This window comes from Talpa europaea (assembly GCF_964194135.1).
Source record: "Talpa europaea genome assembly, chromosome: 2".
NCBI classification, from domain to species: Eukaryota; Metazoa; Chordata; class Mammalia; order Eulipotyphla; family Talpidae; genus Talpa; species Talpa europaea.
Genome location: NC_140068.1, coordinates 21616999 through 21635890, shown reverse-complemented (window position 1 = coordinate 21635890; position 18892 = coordinate 21616999). Strand labels below are relative to the sequence as shown.

The 18892-nt window shown below is 36.0% G+C and overlaps 1 protein-coding gene across 1 annotated transcript in view; it reads left to right on the top strand.

The window, feature by feature from the left end:
• The window catches only part of PEX7 (peroxisomal biogenesis factor 7), a gene marked incomplete at both ends in the record, with an annotated part of 70545 nt that overhangs the window by 42548 nt on the left and 9105 nt on the right, over positions 1 to 18892 (top strand). The window contains one exon of the mRNA XM_084257987.1: positions 7607 to 7706. Within this exon, the coding sequence (XP_084114113.1) occupies positions 7607 to 7706 (100 nt within the window). The remainder of the gene's footprint in view (positions 1 to 7606; positions 7707 to 18892) is intronic.

Sequence of the window (18892 nt, the reverse complement as noted above, 5' to 3'; positions counted from 1 at the left end):
GGCAGTAAACACTACGGTTGGTTTTCTTTTTCCTGAATCTCCTCTTGTTGAGATGTGGCATTCTTTAAAAAATCATCCTGCATCCTTATAGATTGTGGCCATAAATACTGTCAGAGCAGACCCTCCATCAGCTAATGCTTTCCTTTAATTTGTCAGAGTTCTTCAGACTTTGTGACATGTGGTTGCCAGACTTAATGTTGATTGTGATGAAGTGGAGTCAGCCTATCTAAAATACACATCTAATTAATGTTTTAATCAAAATATTACAATTAATGTATTTGAGAGAAATTTTAAGTCTTGAATTTTATCATATTTAACCATAAAAGTTTGTAAATATGCTATAGTTTTTTGATATTTGTTATTGAATATGCTAAAAGACATCTTTGAAAATTATTCAGTAACCCTTGAAAAGTAATCATATTCTTATTTAACAAGCAATTAGTGCCTTTCTGTATTAAATTTTATTTTTTATTACCAGTTCCAAAACAATTCTCTAATCTTGCAAATAAATGAACATTTGTACCTGTAACAGCAGAAGGACACGGAGCAGGATCTGTATGATCCGAGCAGATGGGTGGAGGAGGAGAGTCCTGGAGCCCTCAGTGGCTTTTCAGGCTTTTATTGGGATTTACCAGGTACATGGCTGGCAAGGGGTGCCAGTCTGCCATCCTCCCAGCCCCCAGCAAGTCTTCACTTTGTCTGGGATCTTCGGCATTCTCTGGTGACTTTGTTCTCTGCTTCTCTTGTGGCTTCTGCTTCTCTACTCTCTGCTTCTTCTGGCGTCCCATGATGCCGTGATGCCGCCTTTATAAGCCCTGCCTTAGCCCAGGTGAATCCCATCTACATTTGCCCACGCCCTACTCCAGGTGCCCGCCATCAGGCATGCATTCAGGACCGCAAGGATCCATCATCAATCCTAATGGTGGGAAGGCAAAAAAAGCCTGATGTATTTTTACCTTACCCTACAGTACCCAATAAGTGTTTTTGAGTTAATGAATGAAACCTTAACTCTTTATAATATTATTTTGCTAGTCTACAATTTCTATTTTTTTATCCCTCTCCAAGAGCTATACACATAATAAAATAATAAGTCCATAGGTCCATATTTTCTTGGAAATTCACTTCAAAAGGATTGCAATCTGTGAGGTTACACAAAGAATTGGTCAATTGAGTGATACCTAAGGTAGGAAAAGACAGCAAGGAAGATGAGGGGATGCAGTAAGTATATACAAGAAAGTATAGAATAGAGAAAGGACTATCCCTACACTCTTTTCCACAAGAGCACAGATTTATTTGAATTTGTAATTTTTAGGGTTTTGATTTTGAGTGTATGGTAGTAGACTAATGGAGTGTTGGTGTGGGCTTCATCTTATTTTCTTTACAATTTAAGGATTTGGGGAGGGTGCCTGATTTGGTTAAGGTCCATTTGAGCTTCCAGGTTTTTATGGGAAACTAACTGAAAAATCCCAGATCCTCCCCACAAATATTCCCGTTCTCTGTCATGCCCCAGCTATGGAACAAAAGTGAGTCGCAGCTTCTTGCAGTATAAAAATTAATGAGTATTATAGAGAATTCTCTGCTTTGGGGCTGCCATTTATTAACTATGTCACCATGATTGTTTCATTTCTGTGAGCATATTCTTCTGAAATGTGAATAATGCCCTTTGTATTTACCTTGAAGATGTTTTTGTGCTGATCAAAAGCAGTGTAAGATAAAATGTTGAAAACTGAAATCTTTCTTGCCATGGGTGGATTGGGAGAAGTGAGAGACTCAGTTTTAGGCCATTTTTGTTCATTATTATTGGGAAGCTAGAGCCAACATATCAGTAGGTATTTTCGTTGTTTTTCAGCCGTAAAGGACACAGCAGCCTTTTATACCTGGACTGCTTTGTTAATCAAATTATATGAGCTAATACTTTTATAAAATTCTGTAGCAATTATATGGAAATTACTTTTCCTATGAAGATCTTTGCTTATCATTTGTACCCTCTCCCAGAGTTTTGCCTTCACTAATAGATCTGCAATGTATGCATAAATTCTTACCAGTAACAACTGTCTGGATTTGTGGTTCTCAAAGTGTGGTTCTATGACCAGTGACAATATTGGCATCACCTGGGAACTTATTTCTAAAGCAGATCCTCAATCCAAATCTTATGAATATGTTTTTAAAACACAATCCCTTTGGGTGATTATGATGTAACCTAGGTTTAGGAACTGCTGGCGTAGATCAGTGATTCTCAATTAATGGATAATGCCTTGCACCAAGGCAGAGGTATCAATGTTGGCTGTATATTACAATCCCCTGAAATATGTTTGAACTTTCCAGTTAAATCAGAATTCTCGGGATAGCATTCACATGTCAGTATTTTTTTAAATGTTTCTCAGTTGATTCCAATGTAGTCAGTGTTGAAGATCATTGCCCTATTAGCTTTTACTTTAATTTCATCATCTTCTAAAATAAAAAAAAAGGTAATTTTATCAAATTTATATCTGTTGGTGATTCCCAACCTAGCTGGTTAAATTTTAACATTTCCTGGGAATAGATTTCTGGATTCCATACAGACCTACTCAATCAGAATGTTCAGGGGGAAAACCATCCTAAGCAAAGCTGAGGGATGTGTATTTTCTGAATGTCTAATATAATGAGTCTTGGGTCCATTATTTGGAAACCAAATATTTTGGGTGATTTAAAAGTTGTCTTATTATGAAGTGGCCTTTGTTATATATTTATCTTTATCTTTTAATAAAGGCATTTATAATTTATTTACTCATACATGAAACATTCTTTGGATGCCATGTGTCAAACACTTTTGTACATGCAAGAAATACAAAGAATAGGTGCTGTTCTTGACATCAAGGGGCTATTACGAGAAAAATAGGTCTATAAACAAATAAATACATGAAAGTGTTTTAAGTATTATTATAGAAGCCATAAATATGGAATTCTCTACTATCATCACAGTTTTTCTGTACATTTAAAAGTATTCTAAAAAGTTTATTTAAAAATTTTTGAAAAAGGTATTACTGGGTACAGAAATCTCCTATTTAAAACCCTTAAGGTGTAGGTGTTTTTGGGTTTTGTTTTTGAACACTTCAGAGAAAATGCTAGATTCTTCACTTGGCCTGAAAGACCCGTGTGATCTGGTCCTGCTTGCCTATCCATCTCCTGCCCCAGTGGCTTGGGGCTCTCTCTCACACTTCATCAGGCTCCTGGCTGACAAAGTGCAGAGTGCTTTCTTTGCTCCCTCCACAGCTAATTCCTCACCTTCATATTTCAGTTCACTGTTACTTCCTCAAGACATCATTGTTACATCATCCTTTGTTGTCTTTGGGGCACTTGCCAATTGAAATTACATTTGTGTTTTTGTGATTATTTTAAAGAAAAATCAGTCTATTGCACCACTCTGTAAACTGTAGAGGGGTTGACACCATGTCTCTCTTCCTTCTGGTGTTCTGAGAATACTTGGCATGTACTTGGAATGAATGAATGAGTAAATGACAGGAAAAGAAAATGTAACATTTTTTTCTCATCGCTGTCATGCAGATATAGGAAAGTATAACTGATATGCTTAAAATTAAATTTAAAAACCAACTAAAATCAAGGTACTCAGAAGGCATTAAAAGTAGACAGAACATTCCCCCCATCTTTTTCTTGCTTTTAGGAAAGACTGTGATAGAATTATTGACTAACTCATAAGTTGAGAACAGGAAAGGAAAGGAAGAACTTTAATATATATCTTAAACATTCTGTTAAATTCATCTATTGGCTACATTTCAAAAGCATTAGTATAGAGATTTCAAATTACCTTTTAGTCAGTGTAATTTCAACTTAATTTTTGAAATCGTGTTAATGTTTTGTTTAACACAGTGCTGCATATTTGCTTTGTTAAAGAATTGTGGAGTCAGAAGGCAGAAGGGACTCAACCAAGACATAGTACTATGATTAATTTTTCTCTCCATCTCCAATTTAAATGAAAAATGTTCCTACAGTTCTGTAATATTTTTAATCATTGGAAGCCTGTCCAGTATATTTACTTCCCATGAGAGGGCTTAAATAGTCAGTGATTTCATCAGCGAAGAGACAAAAAGGCACCAAGAAGTATGTATGCTAGCCATAACAAACATTTCACTTAAAAATAATATGCCTTATTTGACCACTTAATGATCTATGTAGCCTAAATTCTTTCAATAAAAAGGAGCCATTTTACTTGTGTGATAGATGCTAAAGACACTGGGATATATAGGAATCATAGGACCCTGAAATTCAGGGAAAATTGCAAAGAGAGACCTTGCCCACTTTCTTAATATAAGAAAATCTGCTGAACTGCCTACTTTCCCCCTGTCATCTTCTCCTTATAACTCACCGCTTCCCATGGAACTTAGATGGAGATACACAGAAAAATTCTGGAAGTATATATATCAAACTGTTTACAATGGTTGCCATCCGAGAGTGAGGGAAGAAATACATATATTTCTTTGGTTATTAAAAATACTATTAGCAGTTTAAAAATTGTAACAGATAAATTGCTTAGCCTTTGGTCTTCTCAACTTACATTAGAAATCACTGTATTTAGAAACTCTATAAGTTGTGTAACTTACTGTATTTAGTTTGTTTTTGATCATTCAGTTTTCTGAAAACTAATTTTAAGTGATGAATAGTAATAGTAATTCTTCTGATTTTCCTGGCTATTTCTCCCCTTGAGATTAAGAAAATTGAAGTTTAATCTCCCTGTTTAAAAAAATCTTAGCGGGGCAAAATCTGACTTCATGGTTTCATTTACTGTTCTGGGTTTGTCTTCACTTTGGCTTCACCTGAATGTTTTTCATTGATAACTGTAATGAAATTTTTGTGCTAGTGGTTTGTTTGATTTTGTTTTATCTAGACATTTTAGTTGTCTCCAGCAAGGATGTTGGTCTGGTTACTTAGTCATTCTCCTGGAGATAAATCTCATAATTTTTTTACCATGATATACACTTGGTGTCCTACATAAGTGAGTAGTTTAATAGCCAATAATAGCATTTTTATTTCATCCTTTAGATAAACCCTCTATTCACTGCCTAGAGTTTTACAAAGCATGAATTTTGTGTGATGAAGTTGTTTTGCAGGATGCAGATAAATACTTGAGGGTTTTTCCCAGTTAAAATGATGATGAGTGTGACTTTGTGGCATGAAACCATGTGGAACTTTGACTGCAGGCTTAGCTACATGCTAGAGAAAATTCAAAGTAACTTTTATAAAATTTTAGCCCTTCTGCATGTGTTACTTCCCTTATCACACATTCAGACTAAAATTAGATGATTTCACATGTGTCTTTGTTAGCCATCCTAATTTTCCATAAGACCTTCCATTAAAAAAAAAGACTCCGTATTCCAATAATTTATCAGGAGTGTATAAACAAATCTTTTTTATTATCTTTAGAAAGTTCTACTGAAAGAAACCAATTTTTATGGTTTGTCTAAAATGTATTTAGCTCCTGAATTTTACTGAAATAAAGTCTGAATCCCTAATGAAGTCAGAGAACCAAATACCTGGATTGCATCAAATTGACCTTCTCATAGAATGATTTCTAATAACCTGCCCTTTGGGGGAGACACCATTGACTGATGAAGAGCAGCCCAAGAAACATTACTATGTCTCCTGAAGAGATGTGGAAGATGCTCTTCATCATAAGCATAAGGTGGTTCTCCATGAACTCCCACAGGTGAATTTCATTCTGAGCCCCAGGAACAACTTGGCTATGGACACTACTAGTTCAGAACTTGATCACATCTCCCTTTTCCTTTGCTTGTGGAAAGCTTATTGTCTCAGGTCCTTCCCCTGCCCAGTGTATATAGCTTCATAGAATATATATATATATATATATATATATATATATATATATATTTATAGAGGCATGCTTTTACTTACTTATTTATTTGTTTGTTTGTTTTTGTTTATACATGCACTGGGTACAGTCAGAAGCGTGGAGGGTGAGAGAATTCACCAGAGCCAGAGCAGGGAGCAGAGCAGGCAGAAGGACCAAAGTACACTGCTGAGGGGAGCAGCGGGCGGCAGGAGAGGTCTGCGCGCCATGTGGGACCCTCCTCCGGTGGCCGGGGAGCAGCCGGGGGATCGAACCGGCGCCGCAGATGCTGCGGGCAGCTTCAAAACCCAGCGCTCAACCGCTGCGCCACAGGGGAGGCCCCATAGAATATATTTTTATTGACAAATCTCATTACAGGTTCAGACTTACTTTTCTACTCTTTTTTTTTTCTTTAATTTTTTTCTGTATTAAATACATATTTTAAAAACTATTTTGAGTATTTTGGGCAACATAATGGTTATATGCAAAATCATTGGGTGGTTTTAGATAATGCAAATGAATAACCATATTTTAGAAATGAAATTACACAATTACAGTTTACTTTTGCTTATATAAACATTATCAAGATCTAGAAAATTAGATTTCAGTACAGTTCACTGTCTCTAGATCCAAAGGAACAAATACACAAACATAGTGGAGACCACTGTTATGACTTCTGAGGACAGCAGCTTGTTCCCTCATCTGTTTGACCTCATCTATTTGAAAAGTAAAGTCACTCTTAAATATTTTGTAAATTTCAGTTTAAATGATCAGCAAATTACTCATTTTATTGTTTCTCTGGTACCCACATAGTGGATTATCCATAGCAACAGTCCTTTTCTAACTTAATAATGCCAACTCTGTGTTTATTAGGGAAATAATACCACCAGGTTAAACAAACTGTGACTGTTGGCTTTGTGTGTTTACTCTTTCAAAGAGATCTGCTAAACCTTCAGTTCCATGTCATAGATCATTTGAGAATCTGAATTGGGGTGTGACTCTGATTCTGAATGTGCCATTTTTATGGTGTGTTTGGAGTCAGGTAAAAAAGTTGATGAGCAAATAAGCTTTAGAAATAAAATACTCATTTGTGTGTTGAAAATATCATCAAATTCTTCTCTGTATAGTAGAAATCAGAAATATATTGTGGTAAATATTACAACCCCCAGCCTCTAGGAGATAAATAGGACACTTAATATTGGCCCAGGAAAACGTATTTCAGTATCTCTTGACTCTAGGAATTATAGTAACTGGAATCTATAAGAGAGGCAGTGCCTCAAAAAAGTTTTAGCATTAAAGAGATTTTCATGAGAAAACAGATTCTTTTTAAAGAATTGAATTGGTGTTGAAATGTAAATAAAACCCAAGGTCTTTTCATGTCAGCATTGAGAAATGAAGTAGTATTTGAAACTATAAAATGTTAGAGTTTATGTAATCTAATATCTTTATTTTATGGTCATGAGTGCCATAAGACATTGCTACAAAAGCCTAGTGTCTCTCATCTCAAATGACTTGTGCAGTGTATTTTTTTAAAAAATGTACCTAAAGCTATTAAGCTATCATCCTATAAGGTAAACTGATGGGGATATAATAATCTCTTATAATGGTAGATTGACTAATAATTTCATTTTTTACATAATCCAGTAGTTTTACTAGATTTTTCCTATAGGATAGTGGGGCTCTGCATTTATGAATTGACTGAACCTGTTTTGACCAAATATTTTAAGCAGTTTTAGCTTAAATTATTTCTTTTTGTCTCTACAGATTCTGGAACTTTTCAAATCCTGATCCTCTTCTTGAAACAGTGGAACATCATACAGAGTTTACTTGTGGTTTAGATTTTAGTCTTCAGAGTCCTACTCAGGTAATGTGTGTGATCACCTGATTTTTTTTTAACCCATACAGTTCACAAGTAGCCATCCGTATGGCATTGTTGTTTTTATGAATAATATTGTTAGCTTTAGGGTAGAACAGTGTACATTAATCAGTCTGATCTCTCTTATTATATGAACTTGAGCATTTGAAATACTAGGAGCAAAAAGGTATCCAGAATCTTGGCCCTGTCTCTCTTCTCATGAAAGATTGGCTTTTCAATGAACCTTTCCCAAAAGTATTGTGCCTAACATGTTGAAGTTTTCACATTGACCTTGCCCCATGGAAAGGGTGACAGTTGAAGAATGAAATGGTTGATACACTTCTAGAGCATGTAGTCTGAGATTCAGCTCCTGCTAAGTAGTTGGGATGCTACGATGGACTAATTTCCCTCTCAGTATTGTCACCCTCATGTTGGAAGAGAAGCAGGAAAACAAAGATGGAGGAGGATAGTAAGTGGATCTTTCCACTATTCGGAAGGATGGGGAAATTATGGTTATAAACATTTGTGTCATTATAGTCGGAATTAAATGCCATAGTTATTAGTCTACATGGGGAGTTAAGTAAAGGCAAGGTAAAGGCTGCCTGGGTTGGTATAATTTTACTTGATAGGAGAGAAATGATGAAGGGCACATGTATTGGTGATTAAGAAGGGAAATCTGGGACAAGGGTGAAAATAGGATCAAAAGTAGGCTTTTCACTAGTTGTCAGGGATATGTGTCATATCCAGCAATTAGGTTCCTTGCCTGAGCCAAATTGGGGGCTATTTGAACAAAGGCAATTTTTTACCTTCAGACAAAGCAGTTCTGTATTACAATAGCACTAAATATAAAAGTAAGAAATTTCTGAGACAGAGTTAGAAAATTTGAGATAGTTGATTTAAAGAGTAACTTGTGGGTGCTAATAAACAAATTGAGATTTTTGAGCTTAAGAGGGAAGAGGAAAGAAAAAGGGTTAAAGAGATGTAAGGGATGATGGTATGAAAAATAAGACAAAAGTGAATGATTCATACATAAAAATAAAATTAAAAGTATATATCTTAAAGAATAAATAGTGACTTGTGCTTTGAATTCAGGAAAAGACCAAATGACATCAGTGCAGTTTTTAATGTGAAGAATGAACAGTTTAGTTCAGAAAAATTGTCAGTTCTTATTAGAGGATCAATTACTATGAGCACCAAGAGTAAAGTGAAATGAGGGGGAGGGTTAATGAGGTCTCAAAGGTATTATTAGTAAAACCATCAGGATAATTTATCCGTAGTGGGAAGTAATACTAAAAGTAAGAGTATTCCAATTATTAGACGAGAAGCCTAAGGGTTTCAGGGAGGCATTTCATTGTAGAGAAAGAAAGATATGCAGGCCTGGTCCAGAGTCTTGGGCTAGCTGTCTCTATCAGAAGTCATCTGCTTCCTTTCCATGAGGAGCTCTGTTGGTAATGAATTTAGTTTTAGTGGGTCCAAAACCTGAGAGATCCATTTGGGGGAGGATTCTTTTTAAGATGAAAAACTTGAATCTATGAGTCAGTACTTATTGATTTAGCACACAAGGATTTGTCAGCAATACCTGGTAGGGTCCCTTCCAAAAGGAATTGAAGATGTCTTTTCCAGTATATGAAGTCTCTTGGCTGGAGGACATGATGGCGGTGGTCTTCCTCTCCCAGGTATGCACTGTGGAATGACTGTGTTGCCAAATTCAAATTACTTTTTTAAGTGCTCAGATGTGTTCTTTGCAGTCAGTTAGAATAGCCCCTTTTATAAGGATTGGTTGCATAGGCCTTGATCTAATTTCACAGTCCTGCCTATAATTATTTCAAACAATGATAGTCTATATTTGCCAGAATGTGTTGGTCTAAGGGTAAGCAAAACCAGAGGCAGAGTATTTGGCATGGGGAGGCTGAAGGATTCAATCAGTTTTACCAGTTGAGTCTTTAAAATTCCATTTCTTCTTTTGACCAATGCAGAAGATTAAGGATGGAAAAATGCAACAAAAATGTTAAAATGTTGTGAGATTAGTTGATTTTCCAAACAAATTGTATGATTTGACCTGTAAAATGAGTCATTATGAAGCTTAAAGGAAATCCCTAAAGTGTATTTTAATCACTCTGTGTGCTGTCACTCTGAAGACAGGGATGCTTCAACCCAGTGAGAAAATATGTAGACCCTTTTATTCATTTCTACCCTTTCAGAGGTAGCTGTTGGTTAAATCCGATTGCCATCTCTCAGTTTAGCTTGTTGGTAAGGGAAAGTGGCCCACAGAGATGAATTGGCTTACCCAGATTATGTTGTGGACAGATAAAGCACCTGTGATAAACCTATGGGCAATTTGGGGAGGTGGTTTCCAATAATATTGTTTGATACTATTTCTTGTGATATTATTTTTGATAATATTTTTGTATTCCCAAGAGCCATAAAGTCCAATGGACTTTATAGGTCTTTTTTATTAGTTGCCTGGAAGAGATTAAACCCGCCCCCCCTGTGTTTTCAAAGCATTCCAACGTCATGAATAACTCCATAGGCATATCTGCTATCAGTATAAATGTATAAATATTAGCAACCTATTCTTCAGCCAAGTAACAGACAAGGGTTAAAGCAGTAAGTTCTGCCTGTATTTCCTTGGAACAGCACTATTGTTATAATGAGCTTGGAAATATGTCCTTTTGAAAGGGTAATTTACTCGTTAATTGCTGCATTTGAATTTGTCTTGCCTAGATTTGTACATTTTGAGCTTGTGTCATCATCTTCTTGGTAGCTTTTTGAAGGGCTTTACAGAGTTGTTCAATCAAATTCACCTGATCATGAGTTGCCTGGGTGATGTAGTTAAGTTGGTGCCATGTCACTAAAAGAGCAAATTCTTCCTCTAGCCCATTAATCAAAGGAAGAATTGAACAGGGAAAAGTTACTATAGCTTACATGATTATACCTGAATATTGTTTAATTTTTTTTAAATCAATCAAGCACATTCTTTTCAGATCTTTGAGTGCATTGTTAATTTTTTTTTCTGTCTATAATTTTGAGGAAGATGTCAAAGATGGCTCTGGGGGATCATTCTTAATATAAGAACATTTATTTGATCAATTTTTTTCCTGAGAAATCTAAGGAATTTTTACAGTTTATTTTGGCTCTTAGACTATAAGTTGGTATAAGCCAGGGTAACATTTCATAAGTATGGATGACCAAGTTAAGCTCTTTGCAAAGCCTATAGGGCCTGGAAGAGACTTAGAGACTTTTTTTAGTAATTGAAGTTCATTTTTTATCTAGGGAGTATATGTAATAGGCAGTTTTTGATGTGCCCTCATTTAGCAAATAAAGAATGAGGACATTTTTGGACATAAGCAAGTTGTGCTGAGAGCACAACTCTGCTACAAGAGATGTTAAAGGAAGTTTTTGGGGGAGAGAGAGAGAGAGAGAGAGAGAGAGAGAGAGAACTTAATTTTATCACTTTAAAAAATAAATACCTAGGGTGAAAAGAGATTGTATAATATATGCAAAAGTAAAATGTATAACAATAATAGAAGGGGGAGGGGAGAATTAGACTGTAAAATTACTACTGCATGTGAAGTTATGTAGCTTTATATGAAGGCAGATTTTGATAAATTCAAGATGTATATTATAACACATATAATAGCTACTAATAAGTTACAGTAAAAGAGGTATAACTAATATGCCAGTAGTGGAGATTATTATAAAAAGTAATCAATTACCTCAATGTAATAAAGACCATATAGAAAAAACTCACAGCCAACTGTACTCAATGGTGAAAAACTGAAAGTTGTGTTTTTTTTTCCCTAAAACTGGGAATAAAAACAAGGATATTTTCTTTCACCACTTCTATTCAATATCATATTGGAAGTTTTAGCCAGAGCAGGTAGGCAAGAAAAAGAAATAAAAGGGATCTAAATAAATTGGAAAGGAAGAAGTAAAAATTTGTGTTTACAAATGACATGATCTTAATATGTAGAAACCTTTAAATCCAGTCATTTCAACAATTATATAAAAAGTAAATGGTCAAAACACACAAATTAAAAAACAGATTAAAAGTGATAGATATGTGATCGAGGGTCACTAGATCAAGATTTTGTGACCTCTTAGATTTGGGACCTATTTGAAGAAAGGGTTTTGTAAATCTGAGTCTTTGGATCTACTTTTTGTTTTCAATGATGAGTTTTTACTATTCTCCCCGTAGATTTTTTTTCTAAAAGTTTATCTTTTTTTCTCCATTTTATTTATATTCTCGTTTGAACTTTTTTTTTTCCAAAGATTTATTTATGCATACAAGAGCTGGAGTGCAGACCAGAGATGGGGGCATTTGAAAAGGTAGAGTTGATACTGCAGAGCACAAAGTCAGGAATTCTAAAAAGAAAGGAGCAAAGAATATGCATTGGAGCAAAGAAAGTTTGTTCAATAAATGGTGCTGGGAAAACTGGGTCGCTACATGCAAAAGAATGAAGCTTGACCACTACCTCACACCATACACAAAAGTCAACTCAAAATGGATTAAAGAACTAGACATAACACCTGAAACCATAAAATATATAGAAGGAAATATAGGCGAAACACTACGTGATCTGCACATCAAAGACATCTTTACAGACACATCACCCAAAGCAGTGATAGTGAAGGCAAAGATAAACAGCTGGGACTACATCAAATTAAAGAGCTTCTGCACAGCAAAAGAGACAATAACAAAAACAAAGAGAAACCCCACCAACTGGGAGAACATTTTTGCACCCAACACTAATGATAAAGGACTGATCACAAAAATCTGCAAAGAGCTGATGAGACTCAACAACAACAAAGAAAATAATCCAGTCAAAAAATGGGCAGAAGAGCTAAAAAGAAACTTCTCTGAAGAGGAAATGCAAATGGCCAACAGGCATATGAAAAAATGTTCAACATCACTTGTCATCAGGGAAATGCAAATCAAAACTACCATGAGATACCATCTTACACCAGTGAGAATGGCACATATTAAAAAAAACTAGCAACAACAAATGCTGGCGAGGGTGTGGAGAAAAAGGAACTCTTCTGCACTGTTGGTGGGAGTGCAAACTGGTCCAACCACTGTGGAGAGCTGTGTGGAGATTTCTGGACCTACTAAACATAGAGCTTCCATATGATCCAGCAATTCCACTCCTAGGTATTTACCCAAAGGACACAGAAACATCAATTCCATAGAACACCTGCACCCCTATGTTTATAGCAGCACTGTTTACAATAGCTAAGCTTTGGAAACAACCCAAATGCCCAAAAATAGATGACTGGATCAAGAAGATGTGGTACATATATACCATGGAATATTACTCAGCATTCAAAAAAGATAAACACATGCAATTTGCAGCAACATGGATGGCGCTGGAAGGGTTCATGCTCAGCGAAATAAGCCAAAAAGAAAAAGAAAAATACCGGATGGTCTCACTCATAGCAGGAATCTAGAAAACTTAAATAAGGGACCAGGAAAATGAATAACTATAAGAAAGTGAAAATCAAAATCAACAAAACACTATGAACCAGAGACACTTTTAGGGGGGCGGGGGCGGGAGGGGAGGGATTGGGGTCAGAATGGGGGGGCTGCAATTGTATGGGGAATATAACAATAAAATTTATAAAAAAAAAAAAAAAAAAAGAAGGATTCACCAGAGACAGAGTGGAGAGCAGAACAGGCGGATTTACTGAAATACACTGCTGCGGGGAGCAGTAGGCAAGACAGTAGAGGTCAGGGGATCAAACTCATGTTGCAGTGGCTGCGGATAGCTTCATAGTGCTGAGACTTAACCCCTTGCGTCACCAGGGAGGCCCCTCTGGTTTGAACTTTAAACTTTCTTCTTACCTTTTAAACTAAGATGATAATCTCAAAACAAAAATTTTGGTTATTTTTTACATATCCTCAACACATTTTAATACAAACTTTGTATTAACATGTTTATATCAAGTAACATTAAGCTCCTTTTGAAGGAGATAAGAATGAAGTTCTTGGGGTATCTCCCTACTTTTCTCATTTATTTTTCTCTAGTTATCGACTGCTATATAACTAACTACCCTACAACATAACGGCCTAAGCAATTTTACTTGTTCACGGTTCTGTGAGTCAGCCATTTGCACTGGACTCAGCTGAGCAGTTCTTCTGTTGGTCTTGCTTGGGGTTACTCAATGTGCCTCTGGCTCACTTATCTGGTAGCTTCACTGGAGCTGGGTAATCCAAGATGGCCTCTCATGTCTAAGGTAAGGTGCTCTTTGACTTCATGAGCCCAGGATTCGCACTTAGTGGCTGTAGGTTTCCAAGAGGGTAGGGACAAACGCTGCAAGGTGTCTTTAGGACTAGAGCTGGCCATCACATGGCATCTTTTCTGTTGCAAAGTAAGTCATGAGGCCTGCCCAGATTCTAAGAGTGAGAAAGATGGATACCTCTTGATGGGAGTAGCTGCAAAGAATTTGTGATCATTAGAAATCTACCATACTAATCTTTTGTTGGAGAGCTGGTAATTTTAAGTTATTTTTAACATATTTATCCTTCATTCACATGTTATGTAGTCAAGTTACTGGTTGCATATTAATTTAATTTCACCCTCGTTCATAGTTTTTTTCTCTTAGAATGTTTCTTTCTCTCATCTCTTGGAAAGTGCCTTTTCATCAGCTTTCAAAAACCTGTTGATTTTGTGGTGATGTTAATAGCTGCAGGTCTTTGCTGACGTTATTTTAGGGCTTCTGTATCTTAATATATTCTCTGCCTTAAAAGAGATTTATCTGAGTTCTTATATTTATAATTCTTTTTCTTTTTAACTTTCTCCTTCTTAAAGATCTGAAAAATGAGATCCAAAAGCTTTCTTATTATACCTCCTTTCTTCTTGACAAAATGTAAGATCTTATCTTTAAAGGTTTAAAACTTGACAAATAAGTGTCTGGGGTCATTCTTTAAGGGTAATTGCTGAGAAATACTCTGTGCCCACTTTTGTTAACCAGACTAACCTTACCTTTCACTTTAGAAAAATTTTTTTCTTTGATTTTTTTGCCCCTCTGATCATGATTTGTATAGTCATGGCATTTCCTCTTATCCTTGCTATTTCTAAATTGGATACCTTTTATTCTGTTTTTAGTTTTATGCATCAGGACCTGAGATATACCCATTTATATAATGGGATTTTCCATATTATTGTATTTTTAGAATTCCTGACTTTGTGCTCTGCAGTATCAACTCTACTTTTTCAAATGCTCATTGATGTTTAGTTAAGCATTTATAAATTGGGTATTGGCTTACATATCTTTATATATTCCTTCTGGGAGATTGTTATTTTTTTATTTTTTTTTAAGATTTATTTATTTATTTATATAAGCACTGGGTACAGTCAGAAGTGCCGGAGGGTGAGAGAATTCACCAGAGCCAGAGTGGGGAACAGAACAGGCACACTGACTGAAATACACTGCTGAGGGGTACAGTGGGCGCGACAGGAGAGGTCTGTCACACCATGTGGGACCCTTGCCGGTGGCCGGGGAGCGAACCTGCGCTGCAGAGGCAGCAGGCAGCTTTGCAGCCCAGCGCTCAACCGCTGTGCCACCGGGGAGGCCCTGGGAGATTGTTATTTCAAAATAGATATTATTAGTTTCAAAATAGATATTATTAGTTTATCCCATTATATAACCTTTATATATTTAATAAAGTTTATTGTTTTCCCATGATTAAATTGGGAAATTAGAAGAAGGAGTAAAGATTTACCTATACCACTATTTTAGAAAGTGTTGTCCAGAGTACAGAGGGAAGTAGACGCAGGCTAACACACCCATCTTAGGAGCACACTCCGACCCTTCAGAGCTGTGTCTGGGGAATGTTATGGCTAGGAGAAAACAAGTACTTATATAATTTTAAGGTAAAAATTATACAATTATAGTTAATAAAAGTATTTAAAAATTCTTAATATGAGGTTGGAAGATTAGATTTTAGAAGAGGACTAGCATTATTGGTAGTTAGGATAACTGTATCCTGTTCACCTTTTATCTGAGGTGATATCTTCTGCATCTGTCACAGCCTAGTGTTGAAAGAACATGTGCCAGAAGCATCCAATGTCCTCAGGCATTAGTCTCTGCTGTTTCCTTCTTGATGCTTTCATAATTGTGTAATTTTTACCTCTGTACTCTGTGGAACACTCTTGCATTGAGAGCTTCCAGATTTATGCAACTAAGCCTTTGTCTCTGGGCTTCCATTACTGAGTAATCTATTTTCTCATTCATGTTCCTTGCTTTAGAATATAGAGTATATGGATTTGAATATAGCAAGAATATAGAGAAAATATATTTGCTTCTGCAAATCAATTTAAAAAGCTGATTTACATACCATAAACTACTTTTTAAAAAAACCTAATTTGGAATCAACTCAAAATGGATTAAAGAACTAGACATAAGACCTGAAACCATAAAATATATAGAAGGAAATATAGGCGAAACACGTGATTTGCACATCAAAGACATCTTTACAGACACATCACCCAAAGCAATGATAGTGAAGGCAAAGATAAACAGCTGGGACTACATCAAATTAAAGAGCTTCTGCACAGCAAAAGAGACAATAACAAAAACAAAGAGAAACCCCACCAACTGGGAGAACATTTTTGCACCCAACACTGATGATAAAGGACTGATCACAAAAATCTGCAAAGAGCTGATGAGACTCAACAACAACAAAGAAAATAATCCAGTCAAAAAATGGGCAGAAGAGCTAAAAAGAAACTTCTCTGAAGAGGAAATGCAAATGGCCACAGGCATATGAAAAAATGTTCAACATCACTTGTCATCAGGGAAATGCAAATCAAAACTACCAAGAGATACCATCTTACACCAGTGAGAATGGCACATATTAAAAAAAACTAGCAACAACAAATGTTGGTGAGGGTGTGGAGAAAAAGGAACTCTTCTACACTGTTGGTGGGAGTGCAAACTGGTCCAACCACCATGGAGAGCTGTGTGGAGATTTCTGGACCTACTAAACATAGAGCTTCCATATGATCCAGCAATTCCACTCCTAGGTATTTACCCAAAGGACACAGAAACATCAATTCCAAAGAACACCTGCACCCCTATGTTTATAGCAGCACTATTTACAATAGCTAAGCTTTGGAAACAGCCCAAATGCCCAAAAATAGATGACTGGATCAAGAAGATGTGGTCCATATATACCATGGAATATTACTCAGCATTCAAAAAAGATAAACACATGCAATTTGCAGCAACATGGATGGCGCTGGAAGGGATCATGCTCAGTGAAATAAGCCAAAAAGAAAAAGAAAAATACCGGATGGTCTCACTCATAGCAGGAATTTAGAAAACTTAAATAAGGGACCAGGAAAATGAATAACTATAAGAAAGTGAAAATCAAAATCAACAAAAAACTATGAACCAGAGACACTTTTAGGGGGGCGGGGGCGGGAGGGGAGGGATTGGGGTCAGAATGTGGGGGCTGCAATTGTATGGGGAATATAACAATAAAATTTATTATCTAAAAAAAAAAAAAAACCTAATTTGGGCTCTTGGTTCCTACTCGACTTTGCTTTGAAGTCTTTTTGATTTTTTGGCTGTTTCTCTTACTGTCCTTCACCTCTGCCTGTATAAAGTCCTAGATTTTCAAAGTTCAGGACAAATTTTTCCCTCCTGTTTTTTTATTCAGTAAATATTTGAGTGCCAACTATGTAGCAGGAGCTGCATAAATTGTGGATTAATACAAACTACCTGATATATATCAATTAAATAAATATTGAGTGAATGAATGTAAAGGACTTTTTAGTATACTGATCAACTTGTATCTTTACATAAGCTTCATTGAGTAACATAATAAACCATGTCCTCCTCTATATTCACTTTCTATTGTAAGCTGGTTGAATCAGTAAAACATGTCTTTTCTTTAATCTATACCGCAACTGTAACATAATTACTGGGTTGCTTTTTCAGAATTAGAAATTTAGAAATTAACTACTAGTGATTTCTTTCATTCTTTCTACATCTTTCTGCCTATTTTTCTAGTTACAGTGGCCAAATGTCATACAGATTATTACAACAGATTGTTTCCCAAGAACAAAAGCAGTTGTCCAAGAAGAGAAAAGCATATAATGATAAATAGGAATTAGAAAACTTGTCAGTAAAGTAAATCTCTTAACACACCATGCACAAAATCCAACTCAAAATGGATTAAAGAACTAGCCATAAGACCTGAAACTATAAAATATATGGAAGGAAATATAGGTGAAACACTACATGACATGCACCTCAAAGACATCTTTACAGATGCATCACCGAAAGCAATGATAGTGAAGGCAAAGATAAACAGCTGGGAATACATCAAATTAAAGAGCTTCTGCACAGCAACAGAAACAATAACCAAAACAAAGAGAAACCCCACCGACTGGGAGAAAATTTTTGCACACAACACTAATGATAAAGGACTGATCACAAAAATCTACAAAGAGCTGATGAGATTCAACAAAAACAAAATAAATAATCCAGTCAGAAAATGGGCAGAAGAGCTAAAAAGAAACTTCTCTGAAGAGGAAATGCAAATGGCCAACAGGCATATGAAAAAAATGTTCAATATCACTTGTAATCAGGGAAATGCACATCAAAACTACAATGAGATACCATCTTACACCAGTGAGAATGGCACATATTAAAAAAACTAGCAACAACAAATGTTGGCGAAGATGTGGAGAAAAAGGAACTCTCCTGCACTGCTGGTGGGAGTGCAAACTGGTCCAACCACTATGGAAAGCTGTCTGGAGGTTCCTCAACTTACCAAAGATAGAGCTTCCATATGATCCAGCAATTCCACTCCTAGGTATTTACCCAAAGGACACAGAAACATTAATTCCAAAGGGCACCTGCACCCCTATGTTTATAGCAGCACTATTTACAATAGCTAAGCTATGGAAACAATCCAAATGCCCAAAAATAGATGACTGGATCAAGAAGATGTGGTACATATACACCATGGAATATTACTCAGCAATCAAAAAAGATAAACTTATGCAATTTGCAGCAACATGGATGGAGCTGGAAGGGATCATGCTCAGCAAAATAAGCCAGAAAGAAAAAGAAAACTATCGGATGATCTCACTCATAGCAGGAATTTAGAAAACCTAAATAAGGGACCAGGAAAAAGACTAATTATAATAAAGAAAAAATCAAAATCAACAAGCAACTATAAA